The sequence below is a fragment of the Microtus pennsylvanicus genome, chromosome 14 (assembly GCF_037038515.1).
Source record: "Microtus pennsylvanicus isolate mMicPen1 chromosome 14, mMicPen1.hap1, whole genome shotgun sequence".
In the NCBI taxonomy this organism is placed as follows: Eukaryota; Metazoa; Chordata; class Mammalia; order Rodentia; family Cricetidae; genus Microtus; species Microtus pennsylvanicus.
Genome location: NC_134592.1, coordinates 31,964,176 through 31,987,065, shown reverse-complemented (window position 1 = coordinate 31,987,065; position 22,890 = coordinate 31,964,176). Strand labels below are relative to the sequence as shown.

General features: G+C 39.1%; 1 protein-coding gene across 17 annotated transcripts in view; it reads right to left on the bottom strand.

Moving 5' to 3' along the window:
• The window catches only part of Numb (NUMB endocytic adaptor protein), a 123,101-nt gene that overhangs the window by 21,790 nt on the left and 78,421 nt on the right, over positions 1-22,890 (bottom strand). For 8 of the 17 annotated variants that reach the window (XM_075948577.1, XM_075948586.1, XM_075948583.1 and 5 more), the window contains 2 exons: positions 11,079-11,153; positions 4,280-4,315 (listed from right to left, as the gene is read on the bottom strand). In XM_075948577.1, the coding sequence (XP_075804692.1) occupies positions 4,280-4,315; positions 11,079-11,153 (111 nt within the window). The remainder of the gene's footprint in view (positions 1-4,279; positions 4,316-11,078; positions 11,154-22,890) is intronic. The other 9 variants (XM_075948585.1, XM_075948591.1, XM_075948593.1 and 6 more) reach the window with 2 other exon arrangements.

Here is a 22,890-nt window from a genome sequence, read left to right as displayed (position 1 = left end):
TCAACTGTCATTGTAGCACAGAAGAAGTCACAGACAACATGTGAACAAATGGGCACGGTCTTCTTCCAATAAAACTTGCTTTCCAAAGACAAATAGAGTGGGCTATGTTCTGAAGATATTTCTAGAATGTAGTCATTTTTTTGAAAGATTCATTATTCTGCACCTCCCATATTCATATCTTATCCAATATTTTAGACTGATTCACATCTTAGGTTCTGTCTATGACTCCCAGGATCACTAATGAGGTAAGAACACACACTACCATAAGAAGAACTGAGCAGAGACAAGATGGTTTGGGTAGCATATGACAGCTAAGAATGAAGAGAATAAACAGTCATTCTCCCAGAAGTCACAGTAAGGAAATGTCATGCAGGCCAGCACAGCTATGACAGTCCTGGAAGCACCACTCACACTCACAGATAACTCAGTCACCAGTTACAATGACACACTAGCCAGGTAATCATGAAGTGGTATGCCTTGAAAAACAAAAAAGAGCAGGGCGGTGGTGGCACACACCTTTGATCCCAGCACCCAGGAGGCAGAGGCAGGGGGATCTCTGTGAGTTTGAGGCCAGCCTGATCTACAAAGTGAGTTCCAGGACAGGCTCCAAAGCTACACAAAGAAACCATGTCTACAAAACTAAACTAAATAAAAATAAATAAATAAATAAGGAAGGAAGGGAGGGAGGGAGGGAGGGAGGGAGGGAGGGAGGGAGGGAGGGAGGGAGGAGGGAGGGAGGGAACTTTTCTCCCACAGGATCGTGGATTCAGGTGTTGTTTAAAATTTTATTTAAAATTCGAGGAAAAAGAACTGTGTCCATAACTCAGTATTTGAATTTTGGAGAAGAATGACATGCTGAACAAATATGCATATTCTTCAAAGCAATAAAGGGATGGAAACACAACTTCCCCTCAGATTTGAGGTTAGCTCTATGTGTAATGGTTGCTTCATTAAATTTTCCCATTCTTTTCCAACTTAATTAGTCCAAACTCTCAGCCGAGGTGTTATCGTCAGAAAACCTTCATTATACTTTCTTACACTTAAATTTCCATTCTGTTCTAGCAGCATTTGTTACTGTTGAACAATTTGGTGGTATTTCATTAACACTGAGTGATTATTGTATTACAGAATGAGCTTGAGAATATGGATTTCACTTATCCATCCACTAAACTCAAATACTGTAGAGTAGAAACTAAAGAGCACACAGTCCTCTAGGTACCAAAAATCCGTGTCCTCGGAGAGCTTATGTTACAGTGACAGGGACACATACAAGTCAGAAGGTGTATGCAACGACAAGTGGGACAAACAGGGAATGTGTATAGACAGTGGGGTGGGGTTTTAAGACAGGTGGGAATAAATGCCTCATTCAGATGATGTGTGTCTGGATGACATGTGTTCCATATTATAATAAGCTATAGTAAATACAAAGGCCCTGACACAGGAGCATTCCTGGTATCTTTTAAGGAATTAATAAAGAGGGTAGGATGTGATGAGAGGAACAAGAACAGGAGTATCTCTACAATAACCTACAAGGTCCTCATGATTCTTTGGTAAAGACACTCTTCTGAGGTAGGCATTAACCACAAAGCTTCTAAATGCCAGGGCAGAATTAAACAGCAATGGCTCCAGAATCTGTCTTTGATACTATGCTACACAATTTATATGAAAGAAATATCAGTATAAAGTTCACAATGCCTGGCATAACACAGCATTGGGTGACATCATCTAGGTAGAGTTGCATGTACAGAGATATCCACAACTAAGAAGTATTTAGATAGAGGTATAAGGAAAGCTAGGAATATATTGTTCTTTATATTCTAGATGAAAAATGTTTCAAGGAGAGCCAGACTGTCAAATGCTGGTAACAGTCTAGGATCAGGGTGACAGCCTTGCTGCAATGACATCAAAGACTTGAAAGGAGCAGCTTTAGTGGAAGCCAGAGGCCAAGGCAGTGGTGGTTATTAAACAGGATCAACAAAAGATAGGATGGCAGAAATGAAGACACCAAGAAGCTTTTCTAAAAATGTGTTTTATTTTTAGGACAATCCACTGAAGAAAGAAAACTATTGAGGGAAGAGGGGATTGGAGTAAGAGCTGAAATAATAAGAACCTAATGGAAGTTGGGCATGAAGGGGCATGCCTGTCAATCCCAGCACCCAGGAAGGAGGCAGAAGCAAGATGATTATGAGAGGCCAGCTTTCCCTACCTAGAGAAGTCCTATTTCAAAACCAAAACCAAGCAAAAGGGAAGGAATGAGCACACATGGGCACAGATGACAGGCGGGCAAGTGGACCTCACACTAAGCTGGAAGCCAGAGCTTCACTTGTGCCAGGCAAGTGCTCTACTAATCAGTATAAGCTTCAGTCCTTCTGGTTCAAGTTTATCTGCCCAGTAGGAAGCAAGTAGAAAAAAAGAATAGGGTAAGACATTCTGAGGGCTGGAGAGATGGCGCATTAGTGAAGAGCACTCGCTGCTCTCCCAGAGGACCTGGGTTCAGTTCCCAGCTCCAAGTGATTCACACTCTAACACAGACACACATGGAGACAAGCGATTCACACTCTAACACAGACACACATGGAGACAAGCGATTCACACTCTAACACAGACACATATGGAGACAAGCGATTCACACTCTAACACAGACACACATGGAGACAAGCGATTCACACTCTAACACAGACACACATGGAGACAAGCGATTCACACTCTAACACAGACACACATGGAGACAAGTGATTCACACTCTAACACAGACACACATGGAGATAAGCGATTCACACTCTAACACAGACACACATGGAGACAAGCGATTCACACTCTAACACAGACACACATGGAGACAAGCGATTCACACTCTAACACAGACACACATGGAGACAAGCGATTCACACTCTAACACAGACACACATGGAGACAAGCGATTCACACTCTAACACAGACACACATGGAGACAAGCGATTCACACTCTAACACAGACACACATGGAGACAAGTGATTCACACTCTAACACAGACACACATGGAGACAAAACAGTAATGCACACAAAATTAAATAAAAAATTCTGAAAGGGTTTTGTTGTTCTTTGTTTTTTTGAGACAGGGTCTTACTACATAGCTCTAGCTGTCTTAGAATTCAGTGGCCTCAAACTCACAGAGATCCACCTGCCTCTGCCTCCCAAGCACTGGGAAATTCTGAAAGTTAAAGGAGAAAAAAAGAAGTATAAAAGTTATCTAAAACAAGAGAGTAATTGTGCTATGAAAATCAAGACATCTTACTCATCACTGACTAGGGAAAGATTGCACATTCCATAACACGTTTTATATACTGACTTGAGCAACACTAAGATGCTATGAATACGCAGTATGCATGTGAGGATTCGCTTCTGAAAATTAATAATTTACCACCTTAAATCTAGAAAAAGTCAGTAGTCAGTGACCAAGACTTAGGTTTTTTTAAACCTCTCTTAGTTTTTTTAAACTGGTTGTGAGCTACCCAAAGTGGGTACTGGGAACTGGACTCGGGTCCTCTATAAGAGCAGCAATTGCTTTTAACGGCCATCCCTCTAGCCTCTTTTATTTCATTCTAGTATTGGAGACAGACACCTGGGCCTTACGCATGCTCATTCTGGGCAAGCACTCCCGCTGAGGTACATTCCTCGCCCTGGTCCTTCTGAAGATCTGAGCAGTGAACAAGGATCACTAGAGAAGTCTGAGAGCATAGCACCCATGCAGCAGATCTTGGCAGACTATTAATTATGACAGCTTTTCCTAGATCAGCAATACAGGTCAAAGATCACAGTAGGATCTTCAAAGTAAGTTTATGTACTTTCATGTATTCCCCTGAAATTTAACTTAGATTTTTAAAAAAGTAATAGTATTGCATGTAAAATTCGGGGTACTTCCAGTTTTTACCTGATTCTAATATTTCTTTCTATTTCTGTCAGTCTTGGGCCCTAAATAAAAGCTACCTGTTAAAAATATAGCTAATACACTAACAAAACAGTTTTGAAAGATCAAATAGAGTTTATCTAATAGGTGCTGAAGAGATCATTAAAAAAAGAAACTTACTTGATTCATTTATTGGGTTTCCCTAAAAATGAGATTTAGTATTACAAGAAAAACAGGTAAAACCATAGACAGCAACTAATTCTTTAATTTTTAGATACAGTCAAATCTATTTCTGTTTGTGGAGAAATCAAGGTTTTATTTTGTTGGCATGTCAGTGCTATACTGGGGTGTAACTCCTTATAGAATAAGCATAATCATGGCATCAAACTTACTTTTCCAAAGAAGCCTTTGAAGAACTTCCTTTCCTGGAGGAACAGGGGGACAAGTCGAGTGCTATTATTGTATAGGCTAATAAATGTCCCGGGGTTTCACATCAATTAAGCACATACAGAAATAGATGGGAAAGTGGGAGAAGGGGAGGGATGAGGGCTTTAAAGAGTTATCAATACCAGGAGGGAGGGTGACAGGGAAAAGGAAAGGTGCATGAAGTGCAGGGCAACACACGGTCCGACCTAAGAATCCCTGGAGAGGGAGGATTCAGAGCCTGTATCCATGCAGGACCACTACTTCATTTAGGATCTCTATTTTCCAACAGAGAGTATCCAAATTTGGCAGCAGATAAAAAGATTAGGACATACCAGGTGGGCATGATTTTGTACTTAAAATTCATAATAGTAACAAATAGAAGCTTAGTTCTACATACATTTTTCTACTTAAAATCAATGCTAGTCAAATGTGGTGGCATGTGCCTATCTAACATCTAAGCTCTTTAGGAGGCAGAGGCAAGGCTGCCCAAGCCCAGGAATTCAGTGTCAGCCTTGACATCATCAGCCTGCCTCTTAAAGAAATAAAAAGTAAAGCTGGGCAGTGGTGGCGCACGCCTTTAATCCCAGCACTTGGGAGGCAGAGGCACGGGCGGATCTCTGTGAGCTTGAGACCAGCCTGGTCTACAAGAGCTAGTTCCATGACAGGCTCCAAAGCTACAGAGAAATCCTGTCTCAAAAACCAAAGGGGACAGGGGTGGGGGTGGGGGGAGAAAAAAAAAGGAAAAATAAAACAGGAGCCTGTGAAGACGCTCCAGGTTAGCCTGGCCTTTGTAGTGAGATTCCAGATTAAAAGCAAACCACTACCTTGTTGGAATAGCATGTTTCCCATGCTGTTAGGCTCTGGAACTGCAAACCTTAACAAAACACAAAAATGGCAATCCATAAAGCTAAATCATGAGCATACCTCAGCAGCTCTTGCTATACCCTTTCTAACTCAGGGAGTTTAGTTCTGAGTGGTCCACATCCATTAGTGTAAGTGTATATATGTGTATGCTCATCGATTCTACAACATACTGAAACAGCAGGATCTATTCCAGTTCAGAATAAATCATTATGAGTGATTGAAGCTAATGCTTATACTGGGGCATAGAAAAAATATTGGAAAATCAAATTATGCTCATGGGCCACAAACAGAATTTAAGAAACAGGGTTTTATTTAACTGTTCTTTTTGAAGCAAAGAATCTTGCATTGATATAATCATACAATACTAACTATCAGGATAAGGAAATCATAACAATCTATGATCCCATCATCAATTTGTTGTTTTGGATTGTTGAAACAGGGTCTTACTATATAGTCTGGTACTCACAGTCTAGGCTGGCCTGAAACTCACAAAGATAGATCTGCCTCTGCCTTCTGAGTGCTGGGAGTAAAGGGATTCACCACCACACCTAGCCCTACCATCAGTTTTTAAGCTCCATTTACATAGTTGATTATTAAGGAAATCTGAAGAATATATGCAAAGTAGATAGCTTCAAACTCCCCAGCCCAGCTCTCTACTCCCTTCCTAGGGCTGAGCTGTACTTTTGTCCTCTATTTTTGTAGCTGCAAAAATGTCTAGTCAAAGATAACATGTGATGCTGAAATCTGAGTCTCCTAGCTTTTAAACTCATTTAGTGTTTTTAAACACTAAAATGATTTCCCCTGAAATTTGAAAGTCACAACAAATATCTCCACAAGATCTAAACAAAGCTGGAAAAATAACCAGCATGTTCCAGGTAGCTGTCACAGCAAGACTAAAATGATTTCTGCTGCCAATTTTGGTGGACCTCGTTTTGTTAGACGATGAGTAACACTCAGCTTTAAAGGACGCAGCCAAAGTTAAAGATTCAACATTCTCGCGCAGGGCAGGGAGGGGACAGGGCATGACAGTTAATATTTAATTCAGCTCCTAGAAAAGCTCTTGTTAAAGATGAGATTTTTTTCTTTTTCTTATAAAAGATCCCAGATGTTAATGAAAAAAAGGTGACATGCAAAATGCATAAAAGACAGATAATAGATTGGAGAATATTAACATTCTTTAAAAAAAAGATATGATTCTTTTACCTGCTAAAATAAGAACATATATTAAAACAAAGATATCAAATAGTGAATAAAAACCCAACATACTAGGAACTAGTTATATAATGAAACAAATCTAAAATCAAACGCAGAGATAGAGAGACATTTAGAAGCAATGGAATGAAATAGCATTCTACAATGAAAGGCATTTTGGATCCCAGTGAAGCAAGGCAAAGTCTAATACAATAATTACAGAGCTCACTGCTAACTGCATTATTTACTACCCTGTAACATAACTAAGCAATAGCCATTTCTGAAATTTATTCTATGCAATCTAAGCCTTGTAGTAGTTAATTAGTGAATTATGTCACAAAATAAAAGAGTTAAAATAATTGTTATTTCATGTATATGAGGGTAAGAGATGGTCTGAGGTACATATTTTAAAAACTATCTTGATACTATTTTCTTCACCGGAGAATGTCAACTTTGCTGATGACCTCCAACACAATTTAAAGTAATTCTAAATTACAAGGGACCACTTGGGGAAGGTCCCCATACAACTATACTTTAAATCATTTTCAATTCCCCACAAGATTAAAGCCACTAGAAATAGAACTTTTTGGTTTATAGGCTGTTCACACGACAGGCTTAATGCCTGTTTGCTGTTTAACTGGCGGTATGTGAGCTACATAACTCCTCACATTTTCAAGTTCTGACATTCAGTTTGAACAGACTGCAAAGGTATTTCATTTCTTTAACCCTCTGCACCTTTATACACCCCTACAACTTGTTTCCACTTATCTAAAAGTCTTTCAGGAAGCTTTATGATCTTTACACTAACAAACACACACTAGCAACACAGCATTTGGTACAATGTAAGAATTGGGCACAGCAGGCTGTAGATCCTAGATGGATATCCGTTAAAAGAATGCTGCCAAGAAAGAAAGGTACCTAATATCTCTACTTAGTGAAAATACGAGAAGACAAATAAGCAAAACAAAACAAACCACCACGGAGCTATGTGGACTCACTCACAAGACAATACCCTGAAGACTTCCTATTTACTGTAGGTTCTCAGTATAGCACTAGACAGTTTATCTACAGAACAGTGATGTTTTATTTTATTTTATTTTTTTTTAATTTATTTATTTATTATGTATACAATATTCTGTCTGTGTGTATGCCTGCAGGCCAGAAGAGGGCACCAGACCTCATTACAGATGGTTGTGAGCCACCATGTGGTTGCTGGGAATTGAACTCAGGACCTTTGGAAGAGCAGGCAATGCTCTTAACCTCTGAGCCATCTCTCCAGCCCCAGTGATGTTTTATTGAGCATAATAAATAGAAGTTTACCCATTACCCAAAAATCCAGTTTGATTTTTTTAACACATTTGCCAATGTAAGTTTATATAACTGTCCTAAGTTTCCTAGATAAGCCAGAGGATGATGCAGGTGTATTTCTTCATTGTTTCATTATTACTTTGTTGAGACACTAATTCACCTAGACCCATTGGTGAGTGAGCTTCAGAGACCTTTGTCTTCACACTCCCAGCTCAGGGATTACAACCTTGTGAGTTGTAATCGCTGTCTGGCTCTGTATAACTACAATTTTTAAAATGCAAATTTAGGTTCTATTTATGATAAATATAAAACACATTAAATGTTTTTCAAACAGTCGTGGACCTCGAACAATAATCTTGTTTTAAAAGTAAAAGGTGAAATAAAAAAAAATCTACTCAACAAATTAGCTTTAAACTAGGTGGTGAGCAGAGTGGAGAGGCTGTACCCATCCATCCTTCCAGTTTGTGGGAAGTAGAGGCCAGAGGAGGAAGAGTTGGAGGCCCTACCTCAAAAATGCCAAAAATTCCCAAAAGCAACAGCAATAAAAACTACTCATTTAAATACCGGCTACATCTAGATTTGGGAGAGATCTTGTTTTATTTAATAGACACTTTTAAAAAATTAATCTTAAGTGTGTGGGTGTTCTGCCTGTGTACCACATATATGCCTGGGTCTCCTGGAGATGTAAGATTTCCCTGGAATTACAGATGGTCGTGAACTACAATGTGGGTACTCAAAATCGAACCTAGGTCTTCTGGAAGATCAGACAGTGCTCTTAACCACTGAGGAATCTTTCTAGCCCCTATTTGTAAATCTTGGAGTTCATTTGTACTTTATACAATACACATGTTTCTAAAAAATTTTTTAAGTTAAGATTCAGATGAGTGACATACCCAGGAGGCAGAGGATGGTAATGTGCTGGAGCTGAAACTGTCTCAAAACCCAAAGATTAAAAACAAAATTAGATAGCAATGCTAAAGATGTGGCTCGGCAGCCTGTGATGCTCTGGGTTTGATATTCAAAAGGACTGAATTAAAAATTTTCTTTTAAAATATTTATTTATTTTATGTGCATTAGTGATTTGCCTGCATGTATGTATGTCTGTATAAGAATGCCAGATCCCTCTACGCGCTCAAGCGCCAGGGCCGTACTCTTTATGGCTTCGGCAGCTAAGTGCTACCACCGGCTTCAGACCTTCGGTCTCTTGCACCAACACCTCAACCCAAAGGCCCTTTTAAGCCCCCCCCCCCCAAAAAAGAATGCCAGATCCCCAGAAACTGGAGTTACAGACAGCTGTGAGCTGCTATGTGGGTGCTGGGAATTGAATATATATCTGTGTAAGGATATCAGATTCACTGGAACTGGAGTTGTAGACAGTTGTGAACTGCTGTGTGGGTGCTGGGAATTGAACCCAGGTCCTTTGGAAGAGCAGTCAGTGCTCTTAACTGCTGAGCCACCTCTCCAGCCCCAAATTAAAAGATTTTTCTAAAAATTAAAATATCTTCTAATTCCACAGTGGTTTTGTAACCCTAAGTAATATACATTTTAAGACATTAATAACTATAGTTTGTTTCAGGATAATCTAATTGGCATCCTAGGATTTTAAATTAAGATTTATTTTTATTTTTAATTATGTGTGTTTCTGAGTGTGGGTTTGTGCACATGTGTGTGGTAATCACAGAAACCAGAAGATGGCATTAGATCCCCAGGAGTTGGAGTTATAGCCACCTCAAGAGGGTACTGAGAACTGAATCTGAATCCTCTACAAGAGCAGCAAGCCCCTTTAACTGCTAAATCACCTCTCTTGTCTCCGCCCCTCCCCATTTCCTGGTGTGTCTGTTGTTTCCCATCATTATTATACACTGATATAAAATATTCTTTAGGCTGGGAATAGGGGCTCATGCCTGTAGTTCTAGCATAGAGAGGCAAGCCAGGATCAGAAGCTAGAGGCTAGCTTGAGGTACATACTGAGCTATACAAAGAAACTATCTCAGGAAAGAAACAAACAAAAACAGTCTTTAAGAAGTTAAATAATTATTTTTAAAACATCCTTACCTAAACTCATCTAATTTATCATTCTAGAGGAATGGAGAGTATTTTGTAAGAAAAAAAAACCTGTTATTTCTCTGTTAAGCTAGTTTTGATAAAAATGGAAAGCTAAATTATCTGAGTCTGTATTTAATCAGGGAATAGTTATATAAGAGAGCAAGTCTGTCAAACTAGTTTCATGGACCACAGAGCATACGAGTAAGCCCTCTTAACATTGATGAAATCGAGGAAACCTGATGGGTTTCTATCACTTTCACTTAAGAATTTAACTGTCCAAAATCTGAGATAAAAGGGTTTTTTCTACATATGGAAGAATGTATGTGTACCATTTGTACACAGAGTTTATGTTTTGTCTTCTACAATTAGTTAATTTTTTACTTTTCTTTTTACAACAGATTCAGGCATTTACTCCAAAGTAAAATCTACCCCTCTTTGATATATTTTTAAATTTTATAAATACGATACTGAGGGAATACACAAGCGGTAACATAAACTGTACCAATAAAGCAGAAAAGTTTTGGTTATTAAGCAAACTGAGAAAAAAAAAGCACTTATTAGTAGCCAAACTTATACTAGCAAACCCAAAGTAACATAAACTGAATGCTGTTTGGGGATAGGCCATGCAGAGGTGATGCTTAGAGCTTTCATAGCAAAGTGGGGAATGGCTACATACTGGAGAGAAGGAAGGCTGTGAAGGGGGCTTAAAGAGTTATGGGACGGTACTTAGACATTGAAAATAGAAAATTAACACTTCAATATGATCCTGTATCAACTGTAAATACTTTCTCTCCCTTCTTAAATACACAAGTATGAATGCAGGATGTATTCTATGGTGTAACAGGCAAAGACAACGCTGTCTCTTGAAAAGGAGTTATACATTTCAAGTTTATGCAAAAGGAAGAGAAAGCAGGTTGTTTCTGTCAGAGGAACACAGGAAGAAGATGTAGGAGTCAAGATAATGAGAAGTCCCGCATCAGGCATTGCTCAGGCATCTTCTACTTTTGTCCCTGGAAAGTTCTTTCTTATAGATTTAAAATTAACAGTGTTATCGTTCAGGTATCACAATTAAGTGTTAACTGTAGCATTTCTGGGCTGGCTTTAGAATATTATTTTCTATCAGATTTCATACTGCTTGTTTTTTATGGGTCATAACAAGTGAAAAGCATAATTTGGATAATGTAGGAGTTGGTCTTTATAATCTGTACTTTTGAACACAGAACATGAGATGTTCTCTTTTTCAGTAAGCCCACATCTTTTGCCTTGAGAGAACACACTGTTCTGACTGCTTGCTGGGTGGTAAAATTCAATGAGCACAATCTCATAAGAAAATATTGATAACATATAGATACATACAGCTTTCAATCTTTTTACAGCATCTTCACAGATGTGCATTCCTCTTGACTCATCAACTTCTACGTGGCCAAGGTACTGCGGAGAGAAAGGAAAAAAGTTAGTTCTATTGATGTTTATTGAGAAACTATTTAGTAGACAGCGGATGATAGAAAATTGAACTCCTGCATCACGAAACTCATAGCTATTGAAGAAAAGTAAAGGCAATCTTATTTTATAGGAATTATCAGGGGAATAAATGAAAAAGTATATGATAGTCACTAAGTATATTCAGTCATCTGAATCTACGGGGTTAAGAGCATAATAACCTAAGTGAGATACAGCTCCTCTATCTCCACACATAAAATCAATCTTAAGACAAAATATGTACACCTAGCATGAAAAAGTACAAACATGACCAGCAAGACGGTTAGTAAGCAATAAGGTGCTTACTAACAAACTTGACAACCTGAGTTCAGTTCCTAGAACCCATACAGAGGAAGGAGAGAACCAATTCTCACCAATTGTTCTGATCTCTACACATGCATCATGGCATACATGCACACACACATACACGTGCATACACAGATGTGTGAAGTTTGAGGAGGCTTAAATTATAAACTGATTGGCCTAGTAGCTCAGGCTTCTTATTAACTCTTATAACTTATATTATAAACTTGTCTGTGTTAGCCACCTGGCTTGCTACCTTTTTCCATGAGGCAGTCACATCTTGCTTGCTCTGTGTCTGGCTTCCTCTGTGTCTGGGTGATGACTACAGACTGACCCTTTCTCTTCCCAGAATTCTCCTGTTCTCACTGTCCTGCCTCTACTTCCGACCTGGTTGCCTCACCTATACCTCCTATCTGGTTACTGGCCAATCATTATTTATTTAAAATGTCTGCAGTTGTCACCCAGATGCAGAGGACGCAGGATGTGACTGCTTTGCCGAAAAACGTACCAAGCCACGTGACTAACACAGACAAGAATTATGGGCTAATGTAAGTTATAAGGGTTAATAAGAAGCCTGAGCTAATAGGTCAACCAGTTTATGATTAATGTAGACCTCTGTGTGTTTATTTGGGACTAAATGGCTGTGGGACCTGGTGGGACAGAACACTTAGTATACACACCCTAAGCCTCCCACTAGATGAAACCATAAAATCTGGATACAGTGCATTGGAGCAGCTACTGAGGTTCTGAAAAGAAAGTACTGTTCACTAGAGGCATACTAATTTCCAAGTTTACCTTTCCCATTTCCTTCATTGGAACCTCCAGTTTAGAAAAATACAGTTAGAGCAGTAAGAACAGGCACGAAGGAACTCTGGTAAAATGACTCTAGCTCTGACATGAGGACCAGGAAGGGAAACTCCTAAATTCAGAGAAAGCCAAGGAGCTGCAGGAAACCTACTGGTAATGTGGAGCAGAGGTAGCAAAGCTGAAAACACCTTAAATTCAGAGTATCCTCTCCACTTAGTCAGAGAAAGAGGGCGCTATAGGAGAGATCCAAGCAAAAACTACTAAGGAGGACAAATGCTTGGGAAACTGAACTTCTGGGCTAAACCTGAACTACACAGGTAAGGATCTCTCCTGTAACTGGTATATCAGGACGTTCAGAGCTGAACCAACAGAAACACCATGTCCCAGTTCTCATACTCACCACCAATGGGTGGTGTACACACCACAGATTTATACAGGCTTTGAAAACTAGACAGATACAATTCTCATATCTAACTAAAAAAAATCCAAATTCCTCCAACATGAAATTTTCTGAGTACAGACATGAGATATAGATATGATATAGATAGTAGCAAAGTCCACACATGGCCTCAGGTTAGGTAAGACACAGTCAAAATCAGGTAATGCTAAAAATACTACATATAATTACGTTTAGGATATATGTGTATATCCTAAAGACAAATAAGAAACAAATATTTACATTTAGACTTGAGCCCTGTCTCTAGGATATCTTACTATGGATATATGCAAACAGTCCAAAGTTTTAAAAAAAAGATCTGAAAAACACTTCTACTCCTATGCAGTTTTAGATATAGGACACAAAACAAACACAGTTACTTATAAACAAGTCACCTATATAGCATAGGCTGGCCTCAAACTTGTTATGTAGTCAAGGCTGATTTTTAATTTATAATCCTGGGATTACAGGTATGTGCTATTATACCCATTTTATACAGTGTTGAGAGTGAACCTGGGGCTTCATACATGCTGGAGAAGTGATCTACCAACTAAGCTACAGTCCTTAGGTTCCCTTCCTCAAAAAGACTCAAACAAATCCCAGGGTCTTACAATGCAATATTTAGCTGGTATACAGCAAAATCCTGAGTTTAATTCATTTCTGTGGAAAACTAATCCATGTTACAAACACACATATTTTAAAAAGTTTTATAAAAACATTCAAAGAGGCACTAGTGCACTCAGAGACTATTTGCAATTACACCAGACAGTAATCTTGGAACTTACTTTTTATAAAAAAAAATATTTATTTATTTATTATGTATACAATATTCTGTCTGTGTGTATGTCTGCAGGCCGGAAGAGGGCACCAGACCCCATTACAGATGATTGTGAGCCACCATGTGGTTGCTGGGAATTGAACTCAGGACCTTTGGAAGAGCAGTCAGTGCTCTTAACCGCTGAGCCATCTCTCCAGCCCCGGAACTTACTTTTATAGAATCATTTATTTTCATAGGATCCCATAAAAAGAATGTCGCCTCCATGACAGCTGAAAGTGATTCTAGAAGACGACGTCCCTTCTCCCAGAAAAGTTTGAGCTCAGGGTTAGGGACATCATTTAGGGGTTGATTATGATTGTTTCAGGGTTGGGGGTTGGGAGGGAATTATGTAGGCTCAGGGATCTCTTTGAAAAAAAAAAAGAAGGAAATTGGATGGGATAATAGATTAGTGTGAGCTTACTCACACTAATAATAATAGTGAATAATAAGAGTGAATACTTATGAGCTATTATTTATAAGCAACTTACGTTGGTATAGATTCTTGGATATTGATACATGCTTAAATTATATTGAGTATGTTCCTATTTTGGTTTATAATATTTTTATACCTAGGCAAAGTTATTTTATCATATTTTATGCATGCATGATTTTACCTCTGCTTAAGACATTTTGTATATTGATACAATTTTAGAATATATTTATCATATTGCAATATATATTTCTACCTCTGATCAAGATACTTATACACTGTTTATGTTTTGAGGTTACTGTCCTCACTTGTTGTACACTAAATATGAAGTCTTAGTCTTTAAGTTATATAGATATTAAAAATTATAGGTCAAGAGTCATCCATATTTGTCATACTTATAGTTAGATTAATCAGGTTCTTTAGATATACAGAGATTGTATTCTGCATAGATAAGTAATCTTCAACTACTTCAGAGAGCTGAAGAATATGGCATTTAAATAACTTAGGGTTCTGTTGACGTGAGACATGATTGCTCCTGGAGCACTGATCTATTCCCGAGAAAATGTTGAGCACCAAAGACACTCCACTTGGAGCTAGTTTTCTTCTTGGCAAAACTGGCCTTTGGGCAAGGAACTATCCATGCATTGACCACTGAAAAATGCACAATGTCCAGACAGGACGAGCAGAGTACAAGAAAAAAGACTGTCAAATCTTGCCAAGACGGGGGAAAAAAGTTTGAAAATTTTCCTACCTCTGAAAATGGTCTGTCAGTCACTCTAGGCCTTAGCCAAAGGTGGTTGCTTCTACATTGCAAATGAGACTTTGGGTGATTGCCCAGGTAGCCAGTTGTCTCTGTCAATTGTTGCACATTTTGAAAGCTGCTTGATTGTACTTCCTGCTTACTCAAGTAATATTATTTCCCTTCTTGGGTCTTTGATGGGGTTGAAGACTAGATAGTTGTAGTTACTTTCCTCTCATGACTTGGCCAAGTTATTTATAATATGAGATTTAAACTCTTTAGGAGAGGATAATTATTGAAGCATCATATGTTTCTTGCTTTTTATTGTTTATGCTGGTGTAATTCTAATTTTTATATCTGATGTTTGTTCTTATTGTATATAATTTTGTATTAGGCTTAGAACTCTTATTTAAACAAAAGGGGGAGGTGCTGTAGAAAATCCTACAGCCAGTAGCTTTAAGTTACCTGCCCACTTGGGCATGGCTTCTTATACTATAAATGCCAATGTAAAGTGTGTTCCCTCGCTCTTCCAGCTGCTAGAATCAGTTCCTGTTCTCTGTTCGTGCAGGACCGTGATCTGTGTGTCTACCCCTAAATAAATAACCCTTTATTATACTCAATGCTGAGCTAGTGTAGAATTACTTTTTAGCATCCATCTTCAAATTGTCTTGAAATAACTGCAAAATGGAAGGTCTCAACAACAACAAAAAAAATAGAATATATATATATCAAATTTAAACTTTGAACTTAGAAAACCACATTGTATTAACTCAGTAGGAGAATGGAGAGGATAGCCAGCATTATTCTTAGTGATGAGAAACCAAAAGCCCTGACCCTGATAAAAAAATGTAGTTAAGTCTTTTGTCTTCATCTGAATTAGAGGAGCACACTGCTAAGTCAGGTGGTAGTCACAGGTCTGGCTTTATTAGAAAACTGTTATCTTCTTTCCTAAAATGTCTATACCATGCCAGATCCTCATCTGCAATGAGTCTTTCAAGACTTCTACATTTTGGCCAGCAACTCATAGTGTCTGTTTCTCTAGAAGGCCATTCTAGCAAACATATAGTGAACTATTTTGCAGTATTTTATTTGTTTTGCGGACAGGGCAGCCTTGGGTTGCCTTGAACTTGCCAAGATGTCCTCAAACTCAAGACACTCACCTGCCCAATTCCTGAGTGTTGGCATTAAAAGCACGTGCCACCACCCCAGGCTCTTTTGCAGCCTGAGTTACCATACCCTGAGTGACTAACAGTATTAAGCATGCTATGTTTATGCTTCGCTACACTGCATCTGATCAATACTGTCTGTATTTTCTAGCCTTCTTTTTCTTTTCTCTTTCTTTCTTTCTTTCTTTCTTTCTTTCTTTCTTTCTTTCTTTCTTTCTTTCTTTCTTTCTTTCTTTCTTTCTTTTGAGACAGGATTTTACTTTAGAGTCCCGCTTGGTTTTGACTCCCAGATCCTACTGCCTGTGCCTCTCAAGTGCTAGAAACGATAGGCATGGACCACCATGCTTAGCTTTCCTATCAGGTTTAGAGAATTCTTTTGAATTTCAAGTTCAAGTCTCTTGTAGACATGATATCCAAATATGTAAAGATTTTACAATTGGGGCTTGTTTTTTCTTTTTTCTTTTTTTTTTTGAGACAGGGTTTCTCCGTAGCTTTTGGTTCCTGTCCTGGAACTAGCTCTTGTAGACCAGGCTGGCCTCGAACTCACAGAGATCCGCCTGCCTCTGCCTCCCGATTGCTGGGATTAAAGGCGTGCGCCACCACCGCCCGGCAACCACTGCAACTCTTATAAAGGAATATTTATTTTTTCCAAGACAGGGTTTCTCTGTGTAGCTTTGGAGCCTGTCCTGAAACTCATTCCATAGATTAGGCTGGCCAAGAACTCACAGAGATCCACCTGCCTCTGCCTCCAGAATGCTGGGATTAAAGGCGTGTGCCACCACCACCCCGCCGGTATTTTTTTTAAAAGGAATATTAAGGAAGTGACAACAGCTTTCTACAGTCACATCACTGAGCATTCCCAAAATTGTCTTTTTCTTCTTTTTGCTTTAAAATTGTGGCAACCTTAATAGGTATGATGATGTATCTCATAGTTAGAATTTTTTTGTTTGTTTTTGGGCAGGGTTTTGCTATATAGTCCAGGCTAGCTTTGGCCTCACTATGCAGCTCTGGCTGTCCAAATTGTGGTAATAATCCCATCTCGGTCTCTTGTGTGCTTGGATTCAAAGTGCATGACCATGCTTAGTTCACTGGTTTTGATTTGCATAATAGCCTTAATGTCTAATAAATGTTAATTATTCTCATTTCTTTATATAAATAATTCACTTGTGTACCTTCTTTGGAGAAGTTTCAGTATTTCCCTCTTGTGTACTTTAGTTGGGTTTCATATCTGTAAAGAATTCCTTACATATATCTTAGACATCAAATGTTCATAAGATGAATGATTTCACAATGTTTTCTTCTATTCTGGAATTCACTCTTTTAAAATCCTTTGACGCTCAGAAATTTATTTATTTTTATTATAGATAGACATGACTCTCTAGCTTACGCTGATCAGGTGGGTCCAGTTTCTGATCCTCTTGCCTCTGCTCCCAAGTACTAAATGTGCAGGCATACACCACCAGACCTGGATCCTCTTTGTGATTTTTTGTTTTGTTTTGAGACAGGGTTTCTCTATATTACAGCTCTGGCTTCTGGCTGTCCTGGAACTAGCTCTTGTAGACCAGGCTGGCCTTGAACTTAGAAAGATTGGCCTGCCTCTGCCTCCTGAGTGCTGGTATTAAAAGTGTGCGCCACCACCGCCTGGCTTGTGAATTCAGTTAAACTGTACTTTGGACGTCCACATACTTTTAGATTCCATTTTACAATTTTCATGCTTAGTTTTCATGTTTGTTTACCAAGTGGTAAAACAGGTTTTTAATCCCAGTACTTGGGAGGCAGAGGCAGGTGATCTCTGTGAGTTCAAGGCCACCCTGGTCTACAAAGCGGGCTCCAAGACAACCAAGACTGTTGCACAGAGAAACCCTGTCTCAAAAAAACCAAACCCAAGAAATAAAAAACCCCCCAAAAATACCAAAGTCTAATTAAGTCTATAGTTTTTTTTTGCTTCTGTGATATCTGTGATACTAGGCTGTATAAGTATTTTATTAATTCCATCAATCTATAAGACTGTCCTTGTTTTCTATTTACGCCAATATGTTTATATACAATAGAAATAATTCTTGTAGGGTTTGGGAACACTGGTCCATAAGACCATCTCTACCCAGTCCTTTACAGAAGTTATCACTTTTAAAATCAGCTTTCTTGTTGGGCAGCGATGGAGCACGCCTTTAATCCCAGCTCTTGGGAGGCAGAGGCAGGTGGGTCTCTGTGAGTTCAAGGCCAGCCTGGTCTACAGAGTGAGTTCCTGGACAGCTGAGGCTAAACAGAGAAACCCTGTCTTGAGATCTCCCCTCCAAACCCTCAGAAATCAAAGCAAAAATCCAAAACAAAGAAACAGTGTTTTCATTTTACTCATGGTAAAAAGGCCTATTCAACCTTTATTTTCTACTTTAGCCAAATTTAATAATGTGTATATACATATAAATATATAAAACATTCATAGTTCACTAAATTTTCAAAATCATAGGCATAAGTTATAAAATGCTTACATAATTTCATTGGGCCTGTCTCTCCACATTCTTACCTCTAATATAAATGTATCTAATATATATATCATACTTGTGCTGGTGTATGTATACATATGTATGTACATACACATTTTTATCTTTATTAAGGCTAACATCTATTACTGCCTGTAAGTTATTCAACATGTTTCCATTTTACAGACCAAAATGGGAGCTTTTATGAGAGTTACAGATTCTATAAATATAGATTTTCTAATTATTTTCATTCTAACATGTAACTCATGTAACTCAATCAATTCAAATGGCCACATGTCAACAATAACAAAGAAAGAAAACTTGATAGAAAGCAAAAACCGTATCATATTTCTGTTGACTATTAGTGATGTTATCTGTTTAGAAATGTGAAAATGGAAATCAGTACTGAGTCTCAGGAGACTGTGAGAAGAACGTGTCCATTGAAGTAAACGTCATTTCAAAGGCCTCTTTTCTTCTCTGAGACACTATCTCCCTGAAAAACTGCAGCTGACTTATGTTTTAATGGCTAAAATATTTGACACTGGAACTTCTTTTGTTGATGTCTTTTCCAGACTCTCTGAGTAAGGGACACATAAAAATGTGCACTAGAAAATTACTATGTGGAATTACATTCTTCACGAATTAAATCATTTTTCCCCTTTTTGAAAAAAATTAAAAATTAGAACCCATGCCCCCACTCTGGTAATGTTCTCCATGAGAAATATGGAGGCTGATGTGAGAGACCACACAGAGTACTTCCCAACAGTAGAAAAAGAAAAATAGGGATGGAGAGGTGGCTCAGCGTTTCAGAGCCCTGGCTGCTCTTCTAGAGGTCCTGAGTTCAATTCCCGGCACCCACATGGTGGCTCACAATCGTCTACAACGGGATCTTATGCCCTCTTCTGATGGTGGAAGGTCATTGGCTAATAAAGGAACTGCCTTGGCCCATTTTATTGGTTAGGACATAGGAAGGTGGAGTAAACAGAACAGAATGCCAGGAGGAAGAGGAAGTGAGCTCAGACTCCACAGCTCTCCTCTCGGGAGCAGACGCTTCAGAGAGACGCCATGCTCCCTGCTCCCAGGAAGACACACGCAATGAAGCAAGCCGCCAGGTCAGACATGCTGAATCTTTCCCGGTAAGACTGGTGCTACAGTTTATTAGAGATGGGTTGATTGGGATATCAGAATTAGCCAGTAAGGGCTAGAGCTAATGGGCCAAGCAGTGATTAAAAGAATACAGTGTCCGTGTAATTATTTCGGAGCATAAGCTAGCCGAGCAGGCGGCTGGGGTGCTGGGCACGCAGCCCCGCCGCCCCTTATTACTACACTCTTCCAGCATGCAGGTGTACATGCAGAAAGGATTCATACATAAAATTAAATAAAGTTAAAAAAAAAGTAAAATAATGATCACTCATTTGCAACAAACTATGAAGAATTTCATCATGCATATATAGATTATATTACTTATACAGCACATATAGTATGCAAATATATAAGAAACAGAATCAACATTTCATGTGTCTTTAACCCAAGTATAGTAATAAATGAAATTAAAATATTCCCACCTTTAAAATTTGGAGTTTAGCCGGGCGATGGTGGCGCACGCCTTTAATCCCAGCACTCGGGAGGCAGAGGCAGGCGGATCTCTGTGAGTTCGAGACCAGCCTGGTCTACAAGAGCTAGTTCCAGGACAGGCTCCAAAACCACAGAGAAACCCTGTCTTGAAAAACCAAAAAAAAAAATAATAATAATAATAAAATTTGGAGTTTAATTCCATCTGAGTAAGTCATGACACATAACTGTGGCCGGTTCAATACCGGAAAGAATTTACAATATCCAAATGTTTCCATTTACAAAGTGTCAATAAAGTTAAAGGAGTAGAGTCAACGTTGTATTAACTAGTAAACTGATAGCGCCAAGAACAGAACTCAGGTCTTTGGCTTCCTAGGTCTTTTCCAACTACCTAACACTCTCTGTTAAATAAAATAATGTGTAACTCCTGTTGAAAAAACGCCTCATAGTTTACTGCTCTTACATGCACTTACTTAATGCTATTCTTCAAAGCAAAGTAGCCAACCAGACAGAGCAGTCACCCATTTTGGTAACCCGACTTATGGCTCAGGGAGGATTTAAGCTCAGCATTTCCCTTCACTATCGGCTTGCCTTACTGCTCCTAATTAAACTATAGGACTATTGCTAATGAAGATAAGATACAGAGAAGTTAATAGACAATACATAGACTGTAAATGAATAAGGGAGAGGAGAATTGAAAGAGTAACATTTTGCAGCTCTTTTTTTGTTGATGTCATTTTTTGAGACGGGTTTCTCTTCTTAAAGAAACAACTTATTGCCCTGGAACTGTCTATAGACTAGGTTGGCCTCACCTAGAACTCCTAACTCTGGCTTCAAATTCAGAGATCCACCTGCCTATGCCTCCTGAGTGCTGGGATTAAAGGTGTGCACCACCTCTACCCAGCCCCCCCTTTTTTAGTTATTTAATTAAAAAAATTTAGTTTTCATGCCAACCCCAGTTCTCCCATCCTTCCCTTCTCCCTCTTCCTACCTACCTCCTCCTATCCTTCATCCACTCCTCAGACAGGGAAAGGCCTTCCTTGGGGAGTCAACAAAGTCTGGCATACCAAATTGAGGCAAGACCAAGCCCCTCCCCCGTATCAAGGCTGAGCAAAGTGTCCCACCATAGGGAATGGGCTCCAAAAACCCAGTTTATGCACCTGGAATAAGTCCTGGTGCCACTGCCGGGGCCTCCCCCCAACAGATAAGGCCACATAACTTTCACCCGTGCAGATTCCCCAAGTGTCAATCCACAGTTGGTGAGCTCACACTAGCTTGGGTCAGCTGTTTCTGTGGTTTTCCCCATCATGTTCTTGACACCCCCTCTTGTACATATGATCCCTCCTCTCTCTCTTCAGCTAAATTCCAGGAGCTCAGCCCACTGCTTGGCTGTGGGTCACTGCATCTGCTTCCATCAGTTACTGGATGCAGGTGCTATGGTGACAATTAGGGTGGTCACTGATTTGATTAACCTGGCAACAACCTAGAAGTCTATCAACCAAAGAATGGATAAAGAAAATGTGGTACATTTACACAATGAAATATTATTTAGTAGTAAAAAACAATAACATCTTGAAATTTGCAGGCAAATGGATGGAACTAGAAAAAAACATCCTGAGTGAGGTAACACAGATCTAGAAAGACAAACACAGTATGCACTCACTCATAAATGGATATTAGATATAAAGCAAAGAATAACCAGGCTACAACCCACAAACTCCAGAGAAGCTAGGTAAAAGGAGAGACCCTAAGAGGTACACACATAGAGGGACTGCCTCAGGAAGGGAAAATAGTTAAGATCTCCTGGGTAAACTGGGAAGGGGGTAAAAGGGAGGGGATGGAGGATGGGAACATGAAGGATCAAGAAGACTGAGTTGGGGGAGGGACAGAGGGGAGAGCAAGGAAAGAGATATCTTGCCAGAAGGAGCCATTATGGGCTAGAGAAATTATCAGGAACCCACAAGGATAACCCCAGTTGAGACTCCTAGCAATAGTAGAGAGGGCATCTAAACGGGCCTTCTCCTGTAATCAGTTTAGTGACTATCCTCAAATTTTCTTTTTAAAAGTACACTTGTGTGTGTGTGTGTGTGTGTGGTGTTGTGTATGTACATGGTGCAAGAACATATATATTCAAGTATATATGACTTCTATAGTCAGAGGACGACCTGAAGAGTCAGTTCTTTCCTTATACCATGTAGATCCTGGAGATCAAACTCAGGCTTGGTGGCAAGTGCCTTAAGTCACTAGTCAGTCAGTTGCCTTTTTTGTACCTCTTAATGAATTAATAAACCCAGGCAATGATCATCAATGCTGATATATCCCCAAAGGATAATAAACTATTCAATAGTCCACACTACCAGTGAAGTATTGTGTGTGTTTGTGGGAGGCAAGGGATAGATAAAAGCTAAATTTGATAAATCAGCAATTCAAAAGAGCTTGTTAAAAAAAATGAGTTTTTGGCATTTTCCCTTCCTAAGGAAATGGAGACTGGAATTCAGAAACTGCAAGAGACATGGGCTCTGCCGAACACCCACCTGGAGAGTACACCCTGAGAATGGAAGAGGATCAGAGGTAGACAGAGCCCTGCCAGAGGGATGCCTCACTTTTGTTTGCTTATCTGTTTGGTTTTTATTGATTTTATGAGGCAGGATCTCAGTCCAGGCTATCACTAAGGATGACCTTCAATTTCTAACCCTCTTGCCTCTCTCTAACTTGAATGTGCTGGAATCATAAGTTTGGGCCAAACGTGCCTGGCCAGGCTTACTTTATTAAAATCTGGCAAAAACATTATAAGAGACATTTTTTAAAATTATTTTTTATTGAAAACTGCACTGAACGCTAAATGTCCACCTTTACAATAAAAAAATACAGTACCAGTAACTCACACTAAAACAAAACATACTCCTGATAGACATTATTTTTCTGTTTGGAACAACTTT